At 39.9% G+C, this 21,724-nt stretch overlaps 1 protein-coding gene across 2 annotated transcripts in view; it reads right to left on the bottom strand.

The window, feature by feature from the left end:
• The window catches only part of GRIA1 (glutamate ionotropic receptor AMPA type subunit 1), a 351,797-nt gene that overhangs the window by 57,938 nt on the left and 272,135 nt on the right, over positions 1–21,724 (bottom strand). For both annotated transcript variants that reach the window (XM_043985355.1, XM_043985354.1), the window contains exon 12: positions 4,520–4,718. In XM_043985355.1, the coding sequence (XP_043841290.1) occupies positions 4,520–4,718 (199 nt within the window). The remainder of the gene's footprint in view (positions 1–4,519; positions 4,719–21,724) is intronic.

Raw genomic sequence — 21,724 nt, 5'->3', positions numbered from 1 at the left:
TGCTACCCCCCCCCCCCACACACACACTAGACTCCCTCCTTATCTCAGCCTTTTAGGATCTTTAGCTTTCTTCAAGGATCACTCAGGTGCTATTAGGTACAGGAATTCTTTCCTGATCCCACAGGCTGATAGTTCTTTCTTTCTTTCTTTTTTTTTCAAAACTCCTGGAAAAGGAGTTCTCTCTCATTTTTTCAGATTAGCTAGCAGGTACTTGTCATTCAGGTCCATGGGCAGCTAGATGGTGCAGTGCCAGGCTTGGAGTCAGGAAGACTTTTTTCCTGAGTTTAAATCTGACCTCAGACACTAACTGTGTAACCTTGGGTGAATCACTTAACCCAGTTTGCCTCAGTTTCCTCATCTGTAAAATGACCTGGAGAAGGAAATGGTAAACCAGTCCAGTGTCTTTGACAAGAAAACTCCAAATGAAGTCACAAAGAGTTGGACACGACTGAAAAACCACTGAACAACACTTATCTGCTTATATGTTATATGCCCTACTGGACCAGGGATTGTTTCGTTTTTTGTGTTTACGTACACCCACTGTATAACCTAGTGGATTAAATTGCTAATGGTGAGCCCCTGCAAGGTTTTTTTTGTGTGTATGAGGCAACTGGGGTTACGTGACTTGCCCAGGGCCACACAGCTAGTAAGTGTTAAGTGTCTGAGGCCGGATTTGAACTCAGGTACTCCTGAATCCAGGGCTGGTGCTCTATCCACTGTGCCACCTAGCTGTCCCTCCCCTGCAGGTTTTGAGGGAGGGGATTAGCATGATCCGAGCTAAGTGTTGTTAGGAAGCTTGCTCTGGAAAGATTTGTAGGATGGAAAAAGCCTTATCTACATTATGGGGAGTAGCTTCTAGGAATAAGGAGGCAATAGTTTCTCTCTGTTCTGCCCTAGTCAGACCACACTCTTGTTATGGAAATATTGAAGTGAAGTTCTGAGTGCCACAGTTTAAGAAGGACATTGATAAACTGAAAAAGAATCCATAGGAAAGCAATAAAGGTGGGGAAAGGTCTTAAATCTAAAGTATGGGCATTTGCTGAAGGAACTGGGTATGTGGAGCTGGGAGAAGAAAAGACTCAATGGGGATGATAGCTCTCTTCATGTGTGTGAAGGGCTGTCACTGGGAAGAAGAATTAAGTTTGTTCTTCTTAACCCCAGAGAACAGAACCAGAAACGATAGATGGGTGGAAGTTGTAAAAAAAGGAAATTTAGGCTTGACATTCAGAAAAACTTCTGACAAGGAAAGCTGTACAAAAGTGGATTGGGGGGCAGCTAGGTGGCGCAGTGGATAGAGCACCGGCCCTGAAGTCAGGAGGACCTGAGTTCAAATCCAGCCTCAGACACTTAACACTTACTAGCTGTGTGACCCTGGGCAAGTCACTTAACCACAATTGCCTCACTTTAAAAAAAAAATAAAAAAAAAGTGGATAGGGTGGCCATGGGAATTGGTAGGGTTGCCCTCCTTGGAGTTTTTTTAAGTGGAAGCTGAAAGACTACTTGTTGGCTTTTCAAGGACAGGTTGAACTAGAGGACCAAGACTAGTTTCCTTTCCAGCTCTATAATTATGTGTTTCTGTGGCTAGGAAGAGAAGAGATTGGAGACAGGGAGACAAGTTAGGAGGCTACTATGATGTGAATTCCTGGGCAGCAGGTAACAGAGGCCTGTGCTAGGATATACATAGATAGCATGCTTAACAAATGTTAGGTTGACACTGAACTGGGAGGGGGGCTGAAGTTAACACCTTGGAGACTTAATTGAGATAATATTTTTGACAGGCTATGATGATGGGACAAATTTAACAAGATGAATTTTAATAGAGATGAATGTAAGATCTTCTACTTTGGTTAAAAAAAAATCAGTTGCTTGGGTGTTAGATAGGGGAGACAGGTTGTTCATGTGAAAAGATTTGGAGGTTTTATGAACTATAAGCTACAGTGGAGGTGGTGAGAATGTCCACTACCACCACTTATGTTTAAAAATGATGTTCTCATAAATAAGATAGAGGAAAATGCAAATTAAGCCATGGGTCAAATCTTTAGAGGACACTGGGAACATCAAGGGAAGAGAAAACATAGAAGGGAAAATGGGAGATGCAATTTAACTTAGCATGATGAGATCAATAGGGAACAAAGAGTTTTTTGGAAGAGCTGAAAAGACCTATAGGCAAAATATATAGGAAATAAATATAACTTTGCTATTTTATAGCAGTGCCCCAAGAACCAAAGGTCCTGTCATTGTGGTTGATGAATGTCAAAAGATGATGTGTGGTAGGTGATACTCATGCATTCTTAGAGTACAGTTGCTCCTGGATAACTCCTTTTATCTTGGCTCCCAAAGCATGACAGGTAGCCTAATTAATCTACCAATTATATGATTTTGGTCTAGGCTGTGTGTATCATACTCAGAAGGAAAAGAATTCAGAACGCCATATTGGTTTGAAAGCAGGCTGCACTTTCTTCCCTCTGCTCAGAGCTCAATCTGTCTTGTACAAGACCAAAATATGGCCTATAATTGTGTCTCCATTTATATAGTAATTTATAGTTTGCAAACACTTTCTCTCCCACTTTCTCATTTTATTCTAACAACCACCCTGGGAAGTAGACAGGGAAAGATGATTATCCCCATTTTGCAGATAATGAAAATGAAGTTCACAAAAGTAATAGCAGACTTCCTAAGGACATATAGCTAGAGGATCATAGCTGACATTTGAAATTATTATTTCTTATTCAATTTAACAAATATTTACTAAGTGCCTATGATTAGATACCCATTGCTTTTCCTATTAGATCATTGTGCCTTTTGAGCACCTAAGCAAGTAGAGTATATTGTGACATGCTCCCTCCATCTACCTAATGAGAGGGGGGAAGCTAGGTAGCACAGTGGATAAGTTGTTAAGTTGGAAGGACCTGAATTCAAATCTCAGCTCAGACACTTACTAGCTGCATGACCCTGGGCAAGTCACTTAACCCCCATTCCCTTCAACATCCAGGGCTATCTCCAGTCACACACACACACACACACACACACACACACACACACACACATTGAAATATATATATATATATATATATATATATATATGTATATATATATATATATATATATAAATTGAGAGAAAAGGGACTTGCTTGTCGTACAATGAATAATTTAGAAATGGCAGAGGCAGGGTTAAAATCCAGTTTTTTTGACTCTTGGCTCAGGGCTCTTTTTACTATACTTCTTCCTCAATTCAGTGTTTCTTTTCTCACTTATTATATAGGCGTCTCATAGCAGCCTTGCTATAGTGTAGAATTTGGTAGAACATTAGTCCCTTTGGGCCCTTTACCCTGGCTTTGATACTTGCCCCTGAGAACTGTTTTAAGGCGGAGATTCGATTGTATTCTTTTCATTGTTTTCATTATGGAAGCTGTAATGACTGTGGAATCCGCCCCCCCCCCATCAGTCCATGATTTGTTCTCTGTGGTTTAGAAAGGTTAACTAAAATGACACAGAGATTAAAGAATGAAACATGTAGCGAGGGATTAGGGGAGATCAATTTGCATGAAACCACAAAAACAGAATGAAAAAGAGTACCATTATGGCCTATAAATAACTAGAAGGTAACTTTAAAAATGAACAGAGGGGAAATAATATATATTGCATTTCAGGAGGGGATCAGGAATGGAGGTAAACTGGAAACTTTAAGGGCTGGACATGGGAACCAACAGAAACCTTTACTGGTAGGAAGTGGGCAGTAGAACACAGATGGTAAAAGGCAGGGATCAGGAATAGGTCAGATAAGAGGAGGGAAATCAGAATGAATCACAGACCTTAGCTGGAGTATGTGAAAACTGGATGGGACCTTAGAACAATGAATGTTAGAGCTGGAAAGGAATTAGAAGCTAGAATGTCAGGCTGACACTAATGACAGATGCTCTACTCCTTTTCTTCATTTTACAAATGAGGAAATTGAGGTGCAGAGATGGAAAGTGACTTGCCCAGGGTCACAACAAATCAGTAATAGAACAGGCTTCCAAAAAGGACATAGTATCTCATCCATGAGATTGTGTAGGCCACAGAAATACTAATTAGGATAGAGAGGGGATGTGCATATCGTTACTACCTCTTTGTCCCAGGTCATTCCTAACTCACTAATCAGAATTTGTATCCTCTTCAATGTAAGAAAGAAGAGAACTACTCTTGATTAGTATTCAATTCTTGGTTGACCCTGGGATGAATATTTCCATCCCTAAATTCTAAAGCAGTCAGTTACATGAGGAACTTTGATTTTGCACAATGACTTATAGATCCTTCAGTAATCTGAAGGAAGGGGAGGATGATCTGTGTTTTATGGGAATGGACTCAGTCAAGTGGTGCATTGTGCTAGCAGCAGGACTTACGTAAGTACATCGGACCAATTGTGCCCACCCCCTCATATTTGTTGATAATGATATTTGTGGTGGTGATGATGATACAATTCCTAATATACATTTCTTTTTTCTCCTGTTTTGAAAAATGACATCTTTGTTTCTCTTACCCTAAAGAATTCTTTAGTTGATCCTGCTTCCAGGGTCCCATAAGCAATCTCGGTTTGTTTAGCCAGGTCTTCAGCACTTTCGATAGGAGATACCATTCTCTCTACAGTCAGGAAGGCTGCCAGGTTGGCTGTGTATGAGGAGATGATGATCAAGGTGAAGAACCACCAGACACCACCAACAATTCGGCCAGACAGAGACCTACACCAAAAGGAAAAGGAATAAGAAACAAAGGCAGGAGACTCAACTGAAGCTCTTTCATCACAATAGTCAGGTGACAGTGTGGGCTTCACCCACGGTCAGGATGGATGAGATAGTCCAAGAGTCACAGTGAATTTCTTCTTCTTATAACAAATGTATTTGTTTTTTGTTTTTGTTTTTTTGCAGGTCAATGAGGGTTAAGTGACTTGCCCAGGGTCACACAGCTAGTAAATGTCAAGTGTTGAGGCCAGATTTTAACTCAGGAGCTCCTGAATCCAGGGCCAGAGCTTCGATCCACTGTGCCACCTAGCTGCCCCCCATAACAAATGAGAATATCTGTGGTATTGGTTGTCACCTTAGGTGATAAAGCACACACTTTTGCATAGTATATCGACTTATACATATACAACTATGCTATTACCTATGTGTATATAGAGATATACATGTCCAAACACACTTTTAGAAATATATAAAATATTTTATAGAATACAAATATACAAAGGAAGCTTGGTATAATGAAAAGAGTGATAGACTTGGAATTTGGAATCAGGGGTTCTTGGCTCTAGTAGTTACTATTTATGAGACCTTGAACAAATGACAACTTCTAGGAATCCCTCTTCATTTATACAACAGGGATAGTAATACTACTTTTACTTGAATCAGAGGGTTTCTATAGGAAGAGTGCTTTGCAAATATTAAGGTGAGAAATGATTGTGAGGTCCTAATAGGCAAATATATACATACACAAAGAGAATAATATCACTTTATATCTGGTAAGGAACCTTAGGATTCATCTTATCCAGTTCCCTGTTCTTTGGCATTTGGCATTGACATCTTCTAATTTTGACATTTAGGCTTGGAAGGGGAATATGACTTGTTTATGCTTATACTAATTCATACACCTTTGCATACATTCATTCAGTAAATACTTATTAAGCATTTACTATGTGTCAGACACTGGACTAAGTGCTGGGGATACAAAGGCAAAAACAAAACAGTTCTTGCCCTCTAGAAGCTTGCATTCTGTTAGGTAAAAACAAACACAGAGAAGAGCCAATAGAACATATATACAAAGTAATTTCTAGAGGGAAGGCACTAGAGCCTGGGAGTGGAGATCAGAATGGGCTTCCTGTAGTATCTACCACTTGTACCCTGGGGATTTATGAAGCAGGGAGGAGGCGGGAGGATGCCTGGGGCACATCCAGGCAAAGGTAAGGAGTGTGAACATCATATAATGGAAACATTTTGGCTGGAATGCAGAGTGCATGAAAGAGAGTAATATACATATCTTTCGGAGCCAGAGGTTGAAGGAACAGTTTTATAGGTCAAAAAGAGAAGTTTGGCTTTTATCTGGAGGCAGGATCTTTAGCATGGAAGTGACAAAGCCAAACTTTTGCTTTAGGAAGGCCACTTTGTCAGCTGTGTGGAGGATGGGGTTGAGAGGGGAAGGAATGGAGGCTGGGAGACCAACCAGGAGGTTATGGCAATAGTCCAGCCAAGATGTAATGAGAGTCTGAACTCAGGTGTTGGTTTATTTAAGAGGATAGAAAGGGATGGATGTGAGGAATGGTGTGGAGGTAGACTCAACATGATCTGACAACTGATTGGATATGGGAGGTGAGGTAAAGGGAAGAGTCAGGGATGATTCCAAGGTTTAAAACCTGAGTGACTGGAAAGATGGTGTACTTTCTAAAGAATATGGGAAGTTAGGAAGAGGGGAGTGTTCGAGAGGGGATATAATGAGATCTATTTTGGACATGATGAGTTTCAGATGTAGGCATCCAGTGGAAGATGATCAATGGATGGTTGGTAATCATGCTTGGGATCCAGAGAAGATACTGGGGCTGGATACATAAATTTGAGAGTCAGAGAGGTGATAGATGAACTGAAGGGAGCTGATGTGGTGAGGGGGAGAGAGGGGAGGGAGGTGGAAGAGGGATGAGAGAAGAGACCACAACAGCTCCCATTTTACATCCACAAATAGATGATAGGAATAGATGATGATCTATCAAAGGAGAACAAAAAGAGCATAAACAAGCAGGAAGAGAACAGAGAGAGCAAATGTCATGAAAATCGAGGGATGAGAGACTGTTTCTGGGAATAAGATGTGTCCAATAATGTCAAAGATGGCAAAGAGTTCAAGAATGAGGACCAAGAAAAACAAACAAACACATACATCAGATTTTGCATTTACAAGATTATTGGTAACCTTGGAGATAGCAGTTTCAATTGAGCAATGAAGCTGGAAGTCAGTTTGTAAAGAATTAGGCGGGGACAAAGAGGAAGAAATCAGTACATACACACACAGCGTTATAGGATGACAGCTTGAGGGTTTTGAAGGATGAAGTGAAAGTTGAGGCTAGGGGAGTAACAGAGAAGGAGCTAAGGATTAATACATGTACAAATGCAGTTGCACAGAAGCATATATAATATGTATATATGTATATGTATACATAGCCATGTATGCCAACACAAACATATGACATATAAACATCACACAGAAAGACATGTACACCCATACACCATACCTATATATATCTCTATACATAGTTGTGCATACATATATACACACATATACACAATCACACATTCTTCTGTTTTGTGATATCCAGAAATAATCTAAGTCTGCCTTCTGGCTGTCCTGCTGCTGTTGACAGCCATCTGCTAGCTCTGCCCTTTCTTGAAAAGGCCAACCAGATGGGTGAAGGAGGGAGAACATTGGAAGGAAATTTGAAATCAGGGCCCATCTTGGCAATGCTACTGCTCTTTTGAGAGAAGAGTTCTCTTTCACAAACTGAAGAGACTCCCACAAACTGCACAAAGGTACACTCCTGTCACCACGGCACAGGACATTTTATTCCATGTATCTTTGGCAAACATGATAACCATACGCTTCGTATGTGCTATGCTAGGAAATGAAAAATGTCTCCTATAGCAGAGCTTCTATAATAGATTTATCCTTTCATTTTTAAATGCCTCAAACATAGACTAATTCTTCCTTTGCAAGGCTGCCTGGGCAAGGCAGTGTATTTTAAGCTTACACCAAATGCGAATATGCAGGATTGGACCTCAGCAAGACTCACAGCCATGAGAAAGAAGATCATAAGACATAGTTATGTCTGTGCTAAAAGGGCTTAGAGAACATAGAATACCAAGCACTAAAAGGGATGTTAGAACACATAACAACAAAGAGGGAAGAGATATGAGAACACAGAATGTCATAGCTGGAAGGGGCCTTAGAACACAGAATGTCAGAGTTGGAGAAGACCATAGAACATAGAATGTCAGAAACTAAAGCCCACAAATGAAAAGTGGTCTGGCTCATAGAATGCATCTTAGCACTGGGAGGAAGTGCAGTCTTCTCTCTTGTCCAACTTCTACTTGAAAAAACAGGAATCCTTTCTGGGAAATCCCTGATCAATGATCATGCAGCTTCTTGTAGGGAGGATGAGGGAACTCACTATCTATCAAGGTAGCCTGTTCTAATGTGAAGTGAAATACCTGGGATTATTAGGAAGTTCTTATTGCTTAGGTCGAATTGCTGTCTGGAATATCTCCTTATTGCTCTTACTCTTGCCTTCTGAGACAACAAAAAATCAGTTTAATCTTTCAGCCCTTCTGATATTCCAAGGCCCCATCACCTCCACCCTAAATCTTCTCAGCAATGGCAACTGACTTTGCTGGGGTCCTATGGCTAAAAAATAGAAGACTCTATACTTAACTCCAAGTTTTCTGATTCTCTATCCAGTGCTCTTTCCACTCTATTCCACTTCCCCTCAAGTTCAGGAAAATTAATTCCTTTGCCTAACCCTAGCCAAACGATATTAGGAATTCATATTGGGGCAGCTAGATGGCGCAGTGGATAGAGCCCTGGAATCAGGAGTACCTGAGTTCAAATCCGGCCTCAGACACTTAACATTTACTAGCTGTGTGACCCTGGGCAAGTCACTTAACCCCAATTGCCTCACTTAAAAAAAAAGTATGATATAAAGAATTCATATTTCTACAGCATTTTTTGGTTCACAAAGGGCTTTCCTTATAATAACTATGGAAGGTACGTCCAACTACTGTTATTCTCATTTTATAGACAAGAATAGGGTCACTATGATTTAAGGAAGTTAACCTTTAGCTAGTGCCTTTTAAGTGGGGATAGGGTTGGAGCTGACACTTAAACTCAGGTCTCTGGCTCTACATCCAGAATCCTCTCTACTCTTTCATACTTAATTTTCCCCACATAAAGACCCTAAAATGAAATTGAATGCCTTCTCTGAAAGCTCAGTACAGAGAGTTCCTGACACTGCCTTTCTGCTCTCCCTGGATTTGTCTTTTATTAATATTTATTTATCTGTGGGGTTTCTAATACCATTTGTCTAGTGTTCTGTATTCCCTGCATCCCCCTATACTTAATGGAGACCTTTCAGAGAAATTCTACAGCAAAATATCCTGCAAGTGTTATCTATGGCTTTATCCAAGGGCCATGGGGAGTTGCTCTTCTAACCCTGCCACAGATTTGGAACCTCATTTGCATCTCATCCACCAGATGCCACCTTAGAGCCTTCAAGCTTTTAACTCAATGTTGGCTCAGACGACATAACACCTCCCATGTAATTTTTCAGTGCTGTGTGGTGATGGGAAGATCCTGGGGCTGGGAGTTAGGAGACTTGACTCAGTCTTGGCTGTACCACTGAGTAGTTGAGTGATTTTCATTGCCTCAGGAGTGTCTGTAAACTGGGGATTCAATTTAATTCAAATCAATAAACACTAAGCCAGCTGTGTAGGTACTATGTACACACACATACGCTGTGTGTGTATGTGATATGAGGTTTAGATAATTCATAGTGTCTGACTTCATGACCCTTAATAATAGCTAACATTTACCTAGAGTTTAAGGTTTGCAGAGCATTTTATAGACATTATCTCATGTGACCCTCACAACAATCCTGTGAGGTAGGTGCTATTATAATCCCCATTTAAAGGTGGGGAAACTGATGCTTAGAGAAGGAATTTGACTCTCTCAGGCTCACATGGCTATAGGTGTCTGATGTAGGATTTGAACCAAGTCTTTCTGACACTAAGTTCACTATTCTACCCACTATCTTATGCTGCCTTTACTAAGAAGCAGAGAGACAGGACACAAGTACAGATGAAGATAATATAAAACAAAACATAAATACGTTAGTGAAAGGCTAAACTCGAACAAAATACTCCATCTTCCAACTTTAGGCATATTCACTGGCTGTTCTCCATGCCTGCCATTCTTTCCCTCCTTATCTCTACCTCTTGACTTCCCTGGCTTTCTTCCTGTCTCAGCTACAATCCCACCTTCTATAGGAAGTTTTTCCCAATCCCTCTTAATTCTAGTTCTTTCCCTCTATACTGACCTTGCTTATAGCTTATTTGTATACAGTTATTTGCATGTTGTCCTCTCCCCATCTGATTGTGAGATCTTTGAGGGCAAGAACTATCTTTTGCTTTTCTTTGTAATCCAAACATTTAACACAGTTCCTGGCACATAGAAGGAACTTAACGAATACTTATGAACTGATAAAACAAAGTGCTGGGGCAGCTAGGTGGCACAGTGCATAAAGCACCAGCCCTAGATTCAGGAGTGCCTGAGTTCAAATCCAGCCTCAGACACTTTACACTTACTAGCTGTGTGACCCTGGGCAAGTCACTTAACCCTCACTGCCCCTCAAAAAACAAAACAAAAACAAAAAAGTGCCATGTGAGGTTCTAGAGGGAGAAGGGAAGCTTCATGGAAGAAATAACATTTGAATTGGGCTTTCATAGGATGAATAAGAATTCAACAGGAGAGGTAGTAGGAGATCAACATTCCAGGCACATGTGTCTGTGTGTGCAAAGGTATGAGAGATGGGAAGTGAAGATCATGTTCATAGAAAGAGAATTGTCTAATTTGGCTAGAAAATGATGATGATGATGATAACTAACAATTATACAGGGCTTACCTTATGTCAGGTACTGTGGTAAGAGCTTAACAATAATAATAATAACTAACATTTATACAGTATTTACATTGTGTTAGGCATTGTGCTAAGTACTTTACAGTTATTATCTCATTTGATCCTCACAATAACTCTGAGAGATAGGTGCTATTATTCCTATTTTACAGATAAGGCAACTGAGATAAATGGAAGTTAAGTGACTTTCCCAGGGTCATGCAGCTAATAAGTATCTGAAGTAATATTTTAATAATAAATAATAATAATAATAATAACAACTAACATTTATATGCTTACTATGTGCCAGGTACATAAAATTATCTCACTTCATCCTTGACCCTGGGAGGGACCATAAAAACCATAGGTTGATAACATAGCTTTTTAGTAAAATTCTGGAATATATTATTAAAGGAATAGTTAGGGAATATTAAGAAAAGGAAGCACTAATTACCATGCTTTCAATAAGAATATTTTATGTCAGATTAACATCACTTTTTCTTTTTTAGAGTTGCCAGACCTATCAGAGAAATCCTATAAAGCTAGTAGACCTTTATTTAAGCAAAACATCTGACAAAGCATTTCATGCCATCCTTGCAGATAAGATGGAAAGATCAGGACTTCGTGAAAATTCAGTCCAGTGGATTCAGAAATGCTTGAATAATTGGGACCAAAGAGTATTCATTAAGGGCTCAATGTAATCTTGAAGGGTATTTTTCTTGTCCTTCATTCTGTGCTGTTATAGCTTTATAAGACATGCTTATAAAATCTGTGGATGACACAAAGATAGTAAGTATAAATGTAAAGTCCCACCCATGGGTTCAAAAAGTAACTTCACAAGTACAAAACGGAGAAGGTATAGCTATGGAGCACTCCATATGAAAACTACTGGTGGGGAGAGGTTTGGTACATTGTTAAGAGTGTGATATGGCTGCCTAGGAAGATAATGAGACCTTAGGCTTTATTCAGATTGACATAGTGTCCAAAAGGAAGAATGTAGAAATTCTGCTGTACCGTGCCCTGGTTAGATCATGTCTAGAGTATTATATTAACTTTTGGCAAAATTTTGGGCACCCACATTTTAGGAAGGACATTGATAAACTAGACTATCCAAGATGGTAAGAGTATTAAAAGGTAAATGGATTGACCTTCACTAGAGGTTCTCAAGTAAAGGCTGAACAAGCATTTTTAAGGGATATTATAATTGCTTTCTTTTTCAGATAGAGATTGGATTAAAAGGCATTTGTGGTCTCTCCAAAATTTCAGATTTGTTGACCACTAAATCAATCAATAAACATTTAAAGTTATTAATGTGGAAGACCAAGTAAACAATGGTGGCTGGGCTGGACACAGTGAAGTAAGGAGGAGTAGATTTAGGGGGTAAGCTAAAAAAGCTCTATTTTGGACACATCAAGTTGGAGGTGCTGTTGGAGATACAGGCATTTGAAGATGTATCTTTTGAGATCTGAAGCAAGGTTAGGGTAAGATATAAATTTAGAATTTATCTACCTACTAGTGAGAGTTAAGACTGGGTTAGCAAATGAGATTGTAAAGGGAATATACAAATATGATTTTTTCCTTTTTCTCTCCTTTTCCCCATGGTGTGTGTGTGTGTGTGTGTATGTAAATCGAGAATAGATCCTTCGGGATATTCAGGGAGGCCATATAGAGAAGATCAGGGATATATCCTTGGGGGAAGGCCTACATCAAAGGGTTCAAAAATATGATGGTCCAGCAGTGTAGACAGAGTTGGTCATGGAGTCACAGAAGAACTAGCAGAATGTTAAGCCAAGGGTAAAGGAAAAATAATACAGGGGAGAGGGTAGAAGTTTAATAGTATCACAATGTTCAAACCAGTCAAGGGATATGACTGTAAAAAAGACCAGTGGATTTGGTGATAAAGATGCCATTGGTGACCTTTAAAGATAAAGTTTCTTCAGAATTTCCACAGGATGGCAGAGGAAACAATTTCAATGGGCTGAAGAAAGAATGATGAGGCAGTAAAGGTATTAGGTTCATAATTATTTTTTCCATGAAGTTTAGCATTGAAAAGGAAGAATGGTACGATGGTGGTTGGATGGACGAGAAGTATCAAAGGAGGTTTTTTTTTTTTAATGTGGAGATCAAAGATATCAGAGCATGTTTATAGGAATATAAGAAGAAGCCAGTGGCAAGGAAAAGACAGAAGATGAAAGATTGGACCTTGACCAAAGATGGTGCTATGAAGACTTCCACCCAAGCCCAGCTGCCTTGAGAAACGCCTAAGGAACTATGAAAAAGAATGCTGTATGAAATAAAGATTTCACAAGACCAAAGAGAAACACCACTGAACTCTACCTAGTTTACGACTGCACAAGAAGATGGCTTGAAGCCTGCAGAGTCCAGGAGGAAAAGGTTCTAAAATCAGAGCAAATTCTCAGTCTAGGGTATATCAGAAGAGAAGTCAAGGCCAATATAAGCTTCTAGTAAGCATTCCAAGGCCTGAAGCCAGTTTGAACTCTGGGTTGGGGCTATACTAGCAGCCAGGCTAAGATCAGCTTTACCTCCTGGTTAGGGGCCCAGACAAAAGATGGCCAGAGCCACAGACTATGTCATCTTGCCATCTAGCTCTAGGTCTTCAAAATGTGTTGCAGGAGGTAGTGTGATGTGACTCCATGAAGTTTCTTAGGGAATATAGTAGTGGATTGAACTAGGACCCAGACATCTCATCCAGCCTACAGCTTGGCAGCACTATCTGGACTTCAGTAGGAGTAGAACAAACTGACATAGGTACAGCACTGTCCTTTTTAAGGACTGCATTGAGAGATAGGACCTAGTCTAGCTACCACTTCTAAGATGGTAGGAAAAGGAGAGGTTGGCTTTAGAACAAAACAGAGATTGAAGAGAGAGGAGGGATAACTGCTGGAGAAATATTGTGGAAGAAATGGAATTGGGGGAATAGGATCAGGCATCCTGTTACCAAGGTCAGCTTTAATGAATGAGAGGGATGTTTCTTATTCTGGGACCAGAAGTGAAGACAAGAGGGAGGGCCATAATGTTGAGAAAGTTTAAGGAAAAGCAGACAGTGTATTAAGGGGTATCTCAATTTCTTGAGCAAAGTGCAAAGCTAGATAGAACATGTGAAATAATAATAATAACAGCTAACATTTTGTAGTGCTTTAAGACTGACAAAGCACTGTGTGACCCTGGGCAAGTCACTTAACTCCAACTGCCTCCCCCCCAAAAAAGATATACAAAGTACTTTATAGATATCTCATTTTATCCTCACAAAAGTTTTGGGAGGTAGCTGCTATTATCATCTCCATTTTACAGATGAGAAACCTGAGGCAGATAGAGGGTAAGCGACTTGCTAAAGATCAGAGAACTAGTAAGTGCCTGAAGTTTGATTAGAATTCTTGTCTTCCTGACTTTAGGTCCAGCGCTCTATCTACTGCACCACTTGGTTGTCCTATAATCATGGGAATATGGGAATTGGGTTGATGCCAAGAAGAAAATGTTTGAAACAATTATTACAGGGAGGGAGGGAGGGAGGGAGGGAGGGAGAGAGAGAGAGAGAGAGAGAGAGAGAGAGAGAGAGAGAGAGAGAGAGAGAGAGAGAGAGAGAGAGAGAGAGAGAGATTCATAATGAGGGGAAAAAAATGCTTGTTAAATATCAGTGAGCTCCTAGTTGAGCTTACGCTCCATGTATTTGTAGTGGGTGAAGTTGGCTCATTTTCATGATTTTCTCCACTGAAACCTCACATCCTTGGGGGAGGAAATAATGTACAGCAGATGGAGGAGTAATCTGATAAGTAAATAGTATCCAGGGATGAGTATGCCAGGTCAAGAATGTTGGAAAGCGGGGCAGCTAGGTGTTGCAGCAGATAAACACCAGCCCTGGATTCAGGAGGACCTGAATTCAAATTTGGCCTCAGACACTTGACACTAACCCTGGGCAAGTCACTTAACCCTCATTGCCCAGCAAAAAAAAAAAAAAAGAATGTTGGAAAGCCAGAGGGCAAAGGTACTAGAATGGTGGCTAATGAGACATCAAAGTGGAAGATAGCAGTCACTGATGGATAGGTAGGTAAAAGAAGCTAGAGTAGGTGATACTGGGAAACTGGGAAGGATTGTGAGAATAGAAAGAGTTCGTGATAGAACCAATAGTGGATTTAGTGTAAGAGAGCAGAAAAAGAGAAGGATTAAAATTCAATCATCCAACCTGAGTCTTTTAATTTTTAGATCTTGTTACCCTCTCCCCCCCACACCCCAACACCAAATGTTGAGGGATAGTAAAGTGTATGGTGTGGTCACACTGGTATTGTTGAAGGAGATCATTGCAGTTGAGGAGGCTGAGGAATCAAGAGCTCAATTTGCTATAAAGGTTGATCAATATGGATACTAAAGGTTGGAGGCGATGGGGTAGAGAGGAAGAACCTAGGTCATATATTTATAACTCTTTAGGTTTAGAGCTATTCTTTTCAGCTCTGGAAGTCATAACAACAAGGATGGTGAAAGGAAGGTTTAAATGGATGGAATCAAACTCAGAAGCAAACACCTCATAGGGGATAGCTATCAATCAATCAAACAGTATTTATTAAATGCTTATTTTATGTCAGGAACTGTGTTAATCTCTGAGGATAGAAAGCCATAAATGAAATAATATTTTCCCTCAAGTTGCTGTAGTGGCCAAATTTTAATTTGGGAGTGTTAGTTAGGTGGCTCACCACAATATTGGGGCAAAGAAGGAGATTAACAGCCTCTTTCAAAAACAGAACAGGGTTTATTAACAAGAACAAACTTAAAAACACAAGTAAGATTACTAGAATTAAGGGAAAGGGAAAAAAAGGAATGGGAGAAGGAAAATAATATGACCTGAATCACACCACCTCCCGGGGCTCAGCAGAGCTTATATTCTGGACAGGGATGATCTGGAAGTGACCTTAGTGGACAGGGAGTACAGCCACCTCCAATACAGGCACTAGTAGTCAGTAGGGGTGAGGAGATGGAATAGCTGTCAACAGAGAGGATTTCAGGAGACAGAGGTTATCTCTAGGGAAGAACCAGGTTTCTGTTGAAAGTGAGGTTACAGTACTTAGCACAGTGCCTGACATACAGTGAGTCCTTAAATGCTTTTGACTGACTGACTGAAAAAAAATAAAGTGAAGAGGTTAGAGGGATGACTGGCTTAAATGTTCAAGGATACAGGAAAGTTTGTGGACAAAAGTATGAGTGCTCTAATACATTTGGCCAACTGGATTGGAGTGGGGACTGAGGTGGAGTAGGAGTGTTTAGAATAGGGGAAAGTATTGGAGAGGATTTTGTATGGATATGCCACTTTCCAACGGGAGTTGTAGAAACAGGAGGTAGATACTATGAACAGATGATTTACAACATTAATTCTTTTATAACCCATAAAAATCATTTTAAACTTTGGTGTTTTGAAAAGTACAACATGGAGACTTTTATAGATGTTGTGGCTCCTTGACTGAAGAAAGAAGGCCTTGGGTCTTTCTCAGCTTTAGATCTCTAGGTGGGCAAGGAACAATGGGTTGCTGAATCAGTTTCTAGAGAAGCTGCTATTCAGCCTCCTAGATATTCCTCTTCTAAGTGTGTCTTGGCTTGTTGATATATTCCTAGAGTTATCTTCCAAAGGCTCATGAGAAGAAGTATGACTGGTACACTATAAAGACTTGATTTCTTTCTCAAACATGTGACCCCAAGTAAGTAATTTAATTATTTTCTAGCTTTAGTTTCTTCATAAGAGTGCACTATTTAAAGGAACATTATGATGAAAACTTTGCAAACCTTAAAGAATTGCAGAAGACATAAAGGATAATTTCAATCCACAGGAATATGAATATATATATATATAATATACACACACACTCACATATATATGCATATACACACGTGTATAGGTGTTCATGTATATATGTGTGCATGTGCATGTATGTGTGTATATGTACACATGCATATACATACACATATAATGTAATATTATATACAATATCATTGCTTTTGTCAATTTAGATGATGCCTGTGCCATCTAAAATATAGGATGTTAGAGTTGGATGGGATCTCAGTGGTCATCTAGTCTAACTCCCATTAGAAATATGAATAATGTCACTAATTCTGGAGTCTAAAGATTTGGGTTCAAATCCTACTTTGGATGTTTATTACCTATGTGAATGGTTAAATCACTCCAGCCCTCTGAGCCTCTGCAAAAAGAGGGGGTTGGATTATGTGGCTTCTGATGTCTGTTCTAATTGTAAATATAAGATTTTAATAATAATTAAAAATAATTTTCCTATGTAATCAGTGGCATATTTCTAATGTGAAGAAATAGTATGACAGGAGTTCTATAGGAAGGAAATCTCTTGGGTTTGGTATCATGAGAGACAAAGATATCCAGGGAACATGAAAATTTGAGTGAAAGCAAATTAGGCACTTGACCTAGCAATATGCATGACAGCTGAATGAGCTTCCAATCCATGAGGTCGAATGAGAGTAAAATAGATTCCCAACCCAAGAGAATCTAACCCTCTAGAGTTTTAATGAGGCTTCTGATTTGGGAGTTTGGATTGAGAGTTGTATAGGCTCCTGATTCAGAAATTTGAACTAAAAACTTGAAAGACTCAGTTCTGGGAGTCTGAACTGAGTGGTGGGTGGCAGATGAGGAAGTAGGCATGGGGAGGTAATGGAGAGAACATAGAGTACCATGGTAGCAGCTGCCACTATGACAATCAAGGGGTTAAGCCAGGGGGATGAGAGACACCGATTTCTTGATTCTGCTGAAGCAGATGATAGTGACATTTTTCCTCCTCTCTTTTCTTCTTGTTATTTATCTCTTCAGGACAATGAGTTTCTCTTCCAAAGTCTGCTGTTCTTAAAGTTTTGTTTGCACCTTCTGTTTTAATCAGTATCAAAGCCAATTGATGAAAATAAGATAGAATTAAACTGCTTTTGGTTCATGTTATGGCCTTAATTGCAAATGGGAAGACTATTAGAGAAAGAAAAACAGTACAAGTATTGCTATATAGAGAGGGAGAAAGAGGTCAGACCTCCTGTCTAAAACATTACAGTTTAGATCCTTGATGGAGACTCTGAGATAAAAACAAGAATCTTATAGTTTTAACTATTATTTTGATAAACTTCCTGCAAGTCAGAAGTAAATTGGATTGAGGTTTTTCTTCCTTTGCCCTAGGCTAAAAACAATTGAAAGCATTGTTTTTTTTACTGTCTGGAACCAGGCTGGGCTGTTGGCACACATGGCCTCATTCACTCCTTACCCACTTTTCTCCACACATGTGCAGAAGATGGAAGGAAGTGACTAGGTACTAGGATCTGCCTCTTGGGAGAAGAAAAGGTGTTGTTAATACTGATCTATTCTAAATGTGTAAGCCAGAGCAATCAGTACTTCTTTTCCTAGTAGTCCTTTACTTCCCCTCTAGACAGGCACATTTGGTTACACATAGATATACAATTCCCCAAATGGCCCTTTCCTCATGACCCTCGTGACCCATTCTAGTTCTGTAGAAGCGATCTAATCCATAGTTCCAAACTATGCAGGAATGCCTCCTATAGCATACCTGACTGGCTATGGCTATTGGGCATTTGTTTGAAAGTCTTCAGTGATAGGAAGATCTCTACTTAATTCAGTGAGGCAGTCTTTTCCATTGTTGGACAGCTGTGATAATTGTCATAAAGTTCTTCCTTTAATTATATCTGCTTTAGTCAGTTTTTGGAAACCTCTTAGGATGTACTGAAACGACTAGATCCTGTTGAATCACTGAAATCATAGCAGGGAGTGAGCAATGTGTGGCAAATGATATTTTTCTTTCAGTGACAACCCCATGATGTAGACTTTTGAAGGCAAAGCTACATAATAATGAGAGATAATAACCACCTGATTAGATCCTCTTACACATCTATGAATTCTAATGGCTTGGGGTTCACTCCATTAGACCCATGACATCATCACAGGCTCCAGGTGGGCATCTTTAATATCTCTGCTTGATTTAGTCCTGCAGCTCCCTTGCTGACTATCTCCTACTTGCCACAAACTAGTTTTTCCTCAATATTATGCTTCCAAACTGTATCAAAGAATCTCAGATTTGGAAGGGACTTTAGAGATAATCTGCTTCAACCATAGCTGGGCAGAAATTCTCTCTATAGCACTGACAGGTGGTCATTCATTCTTTGCTTAGAGACCTTCAGTTCCAGAGAACCCAGTGCTTCTGAAGGCTAGAGCCTTCTTTATTAGGAAGTTCTACCTCATATAAAGCTGAAATCTGCCTGCCTAAAAATTCCCCGTATTGGTCCTATATCTGCTCTCAGAAGCTAGGCAGATCCCTCTTCTGCATGAGAGCCTTTCAAATGCAGACTATCATATCCTCTTTCTATCTTCTCCAAAACAAACAGCTTAGTTCTTTAATGAATTCACATCAACACTTCCAATTCCAGAGAAAAATTTCCTCTCTCTTCTTTCTTTTAAACTCAAATATTGAAGGAGACACAGGACATGGTTTTATAAGGTTGATTAATGCCATAGGTTATCTATAGCTTTGGCCTAATTAATATGTATAATTACAGGATCCTGGAGACACAGAATTGCCTCTAACCTTTGTAGTGGTTATCTGGCCCACAATGGGTCTACAAAGGACATTCCTTTATAACATCCATGAAAGTGACAAAGCAGCCTTGATTTGAAGTCCTAGTGATGACCACTCAGTCTTGAGGCATCTGGTTCTCTTCTTTCATAGTTCTAATTGTTAGGAAGTTTTTCTTTACGTCAAGCCTTCATCTGCCTCTTTGTAATTTCCACTTATTATTCTAAGCTCTGCCCTCTGGAACCTAGCAGAACAAGTCTTCTTCCACATGGCAGCCTTTATTCTATTTGAAGATAGCTATCATATCATTCTTAAGTCTTCTCCTTTTCAGGATAAACACTCTTAATTTCCTTAACTGATCCTAGTAGAAAATGGTGCCTGATTTCTCTGTCATTCCAGTCTACCTCTTTTGGACATACTCCAGCTTGTCACTATGCTTCTGAAAATATGGCACCCAGAATCAACACAATGGGGGGTGGAGCCAACATGGTGGAGAGTAGCCAGCAAATCGCTTAAGCTCTCCTTCTGTTCCCTCAAAAAGAACATTAAATCAAGCTTCTAGATGGATTCTGAAACTACAGAACCTGTAAAGAGACAGAGAGACATAGTCTTCCAACCAGAGATAATTTAGAAGACTTCAGGAAAAGTTGGTCTCATTGGGGCAAAAGGGAGGTGCAGCGCAGTGCAGAGGGTGCTGGGGCAAGTCAGCAGGAAGCTGTGGGCCACAGCCAAGCAACTGAGTCCCCTGGATCCTGGCTCAACAAGCTGGTGGTGCAGCAGGACAGTGGCAAAACCCGCCAGCACCAGCCGGGAGGGCAGGTTGCCAGCTGGACAGCCACCCATAGGATAGGTGCAACCAGGCCTACCAATCCCAGCACGCAGTTAGCAGAATCAACACAATGTACCAGATGTAGTTTCATCAATGCAGAGTACAGAAAAATGATTAAATCCCTCATTCTTCCCTATGCTTCTTTTCATCTATCCTATAAATGCATCGTTCAAAACAATGGCACCATTTCCCCCACCATTAATCTATAAAAAGCAAGAAAATCAACAAATCATTTCATCTGAAATGAAATGAGGCAAAATTCAATTCCCATGAACTCTTGGTAGTTTTGAAGGACGTAAAGCTTAGGCAGGGGTAACCATTTTGAAAATAGTGAATTTTATTTCTTATGGACCCCTAGTGGCTGGGAAGAATACCATGCCTAGGAGGGGGCAGCCATTTTGAAAAGTGAAGAAACACATTTCCCATGAGCTTCCAATGGCTGGTTATCTAGGTTCTGTTCCAGTTTCAATGTCATTATTATTTAAGGAGCTGGATTCTCCTGGTCTCTTGTTGGTTGTTAAATCAGATACTTTGGAGTAACAAGGAGCTCTTTCAGCCGACCTGAGCACCATTCACTAAATAATTACTTAAACAATAAACTAAAGTTTTCACTAGGGGAGGTGACCTAGAAACACATGAACCCTGTTTTCTAGGTGCTTAGACAAATACCCACTAAGAGCGAGATTGTAACTGCGTTCTCACTTTAGGCAGGCCAGGGACTAAATAAAACAGAATCACAGGCAGGGATAGAAAATTTAAATCACCAACTAACTAGGGATTTTAGGTTGTCAAAAGGGATGAGTCAATGCCCAGCACTACTTGGCACTGGAGAGTAGAATCCTTGTACTTTTGAGTAGAAAGGGTCCTTAAAGTCATCCTGTTCAACCAGAAGCAGGAATCTTTTATACAATATCTACATCCTTTGTGTGAATATCTCTCCTGAGTGGGAGTCACTCTCCTGTGGCATCTTATTTCTACTAGAGAGTGTCTTATACAATTTTCCACTTAGAAATTCTTTTTGATGATGAAGATGAACTATTGTTTGCAGTGATTGACAGTATCTGCTTTTCTTCAACTAGACTAAATCTGTCCAAATATCAAGTTCCAGCTTAAGTCTCAATTCCTCTGTGAAGTTTTCCCTGAGAAGTCTGACATGATTTTCACTTTGTCTAATTTGTGGTGCAGTGACTGAATGAGGGCTGGATTTGGGATCAACAGACATGGATTCTGATTTTAGTTTTGCCACTTACTATCTATGGGACTTCAGGCAAGCCCTTTTACCTCTCTCGGCCTCAGTTTCCTTAGCTGTAAAAAGGAGGCTGGATTAGATGACTTCTCAAATTACTTTCAGATTTAAATTTAGGCTCCTATTACCTAGGTTCAAATCTTAACTCTATTTGCTGTTTGAGAAGTGAGCAGGAGGAAGTTGGCTTACTTGAATAAGGCCCTCTCCCACCTCCAAATCCCTATGAACAAATAATATAAGCTAAACCTCTATGATGAGATCTTTACCTAAGGAAAAAAATCCATCTCTAAATCTATGATCTTATGATCCTTCTGTATTCATTGGTTCTGCAATGACAATACCAACTGCAGTGATTTATTGAACACTACCCCGCAATGTGCAGA

This window comes from Dromiciops gliroides, chromosome 2 (assembly GCF_019393635.1).
Source record: "Dromiciops gliroides isolate mDroGli1 chromosome 2, mDroGli1.pri, whole genome shotgun sequence".
Lineage (NCBI taxonomy): Eukaryota > Metazoa > Chordata > Mammalia > Microbiotheria > Microbiotheriidae > Dromiciops > Dromiciops gliroides.
The sequence above is the reverse complement of the archived record's forward strand: the minus strand, read 5'-3'. Positions and strand labels throughout refer to the sequence as shown.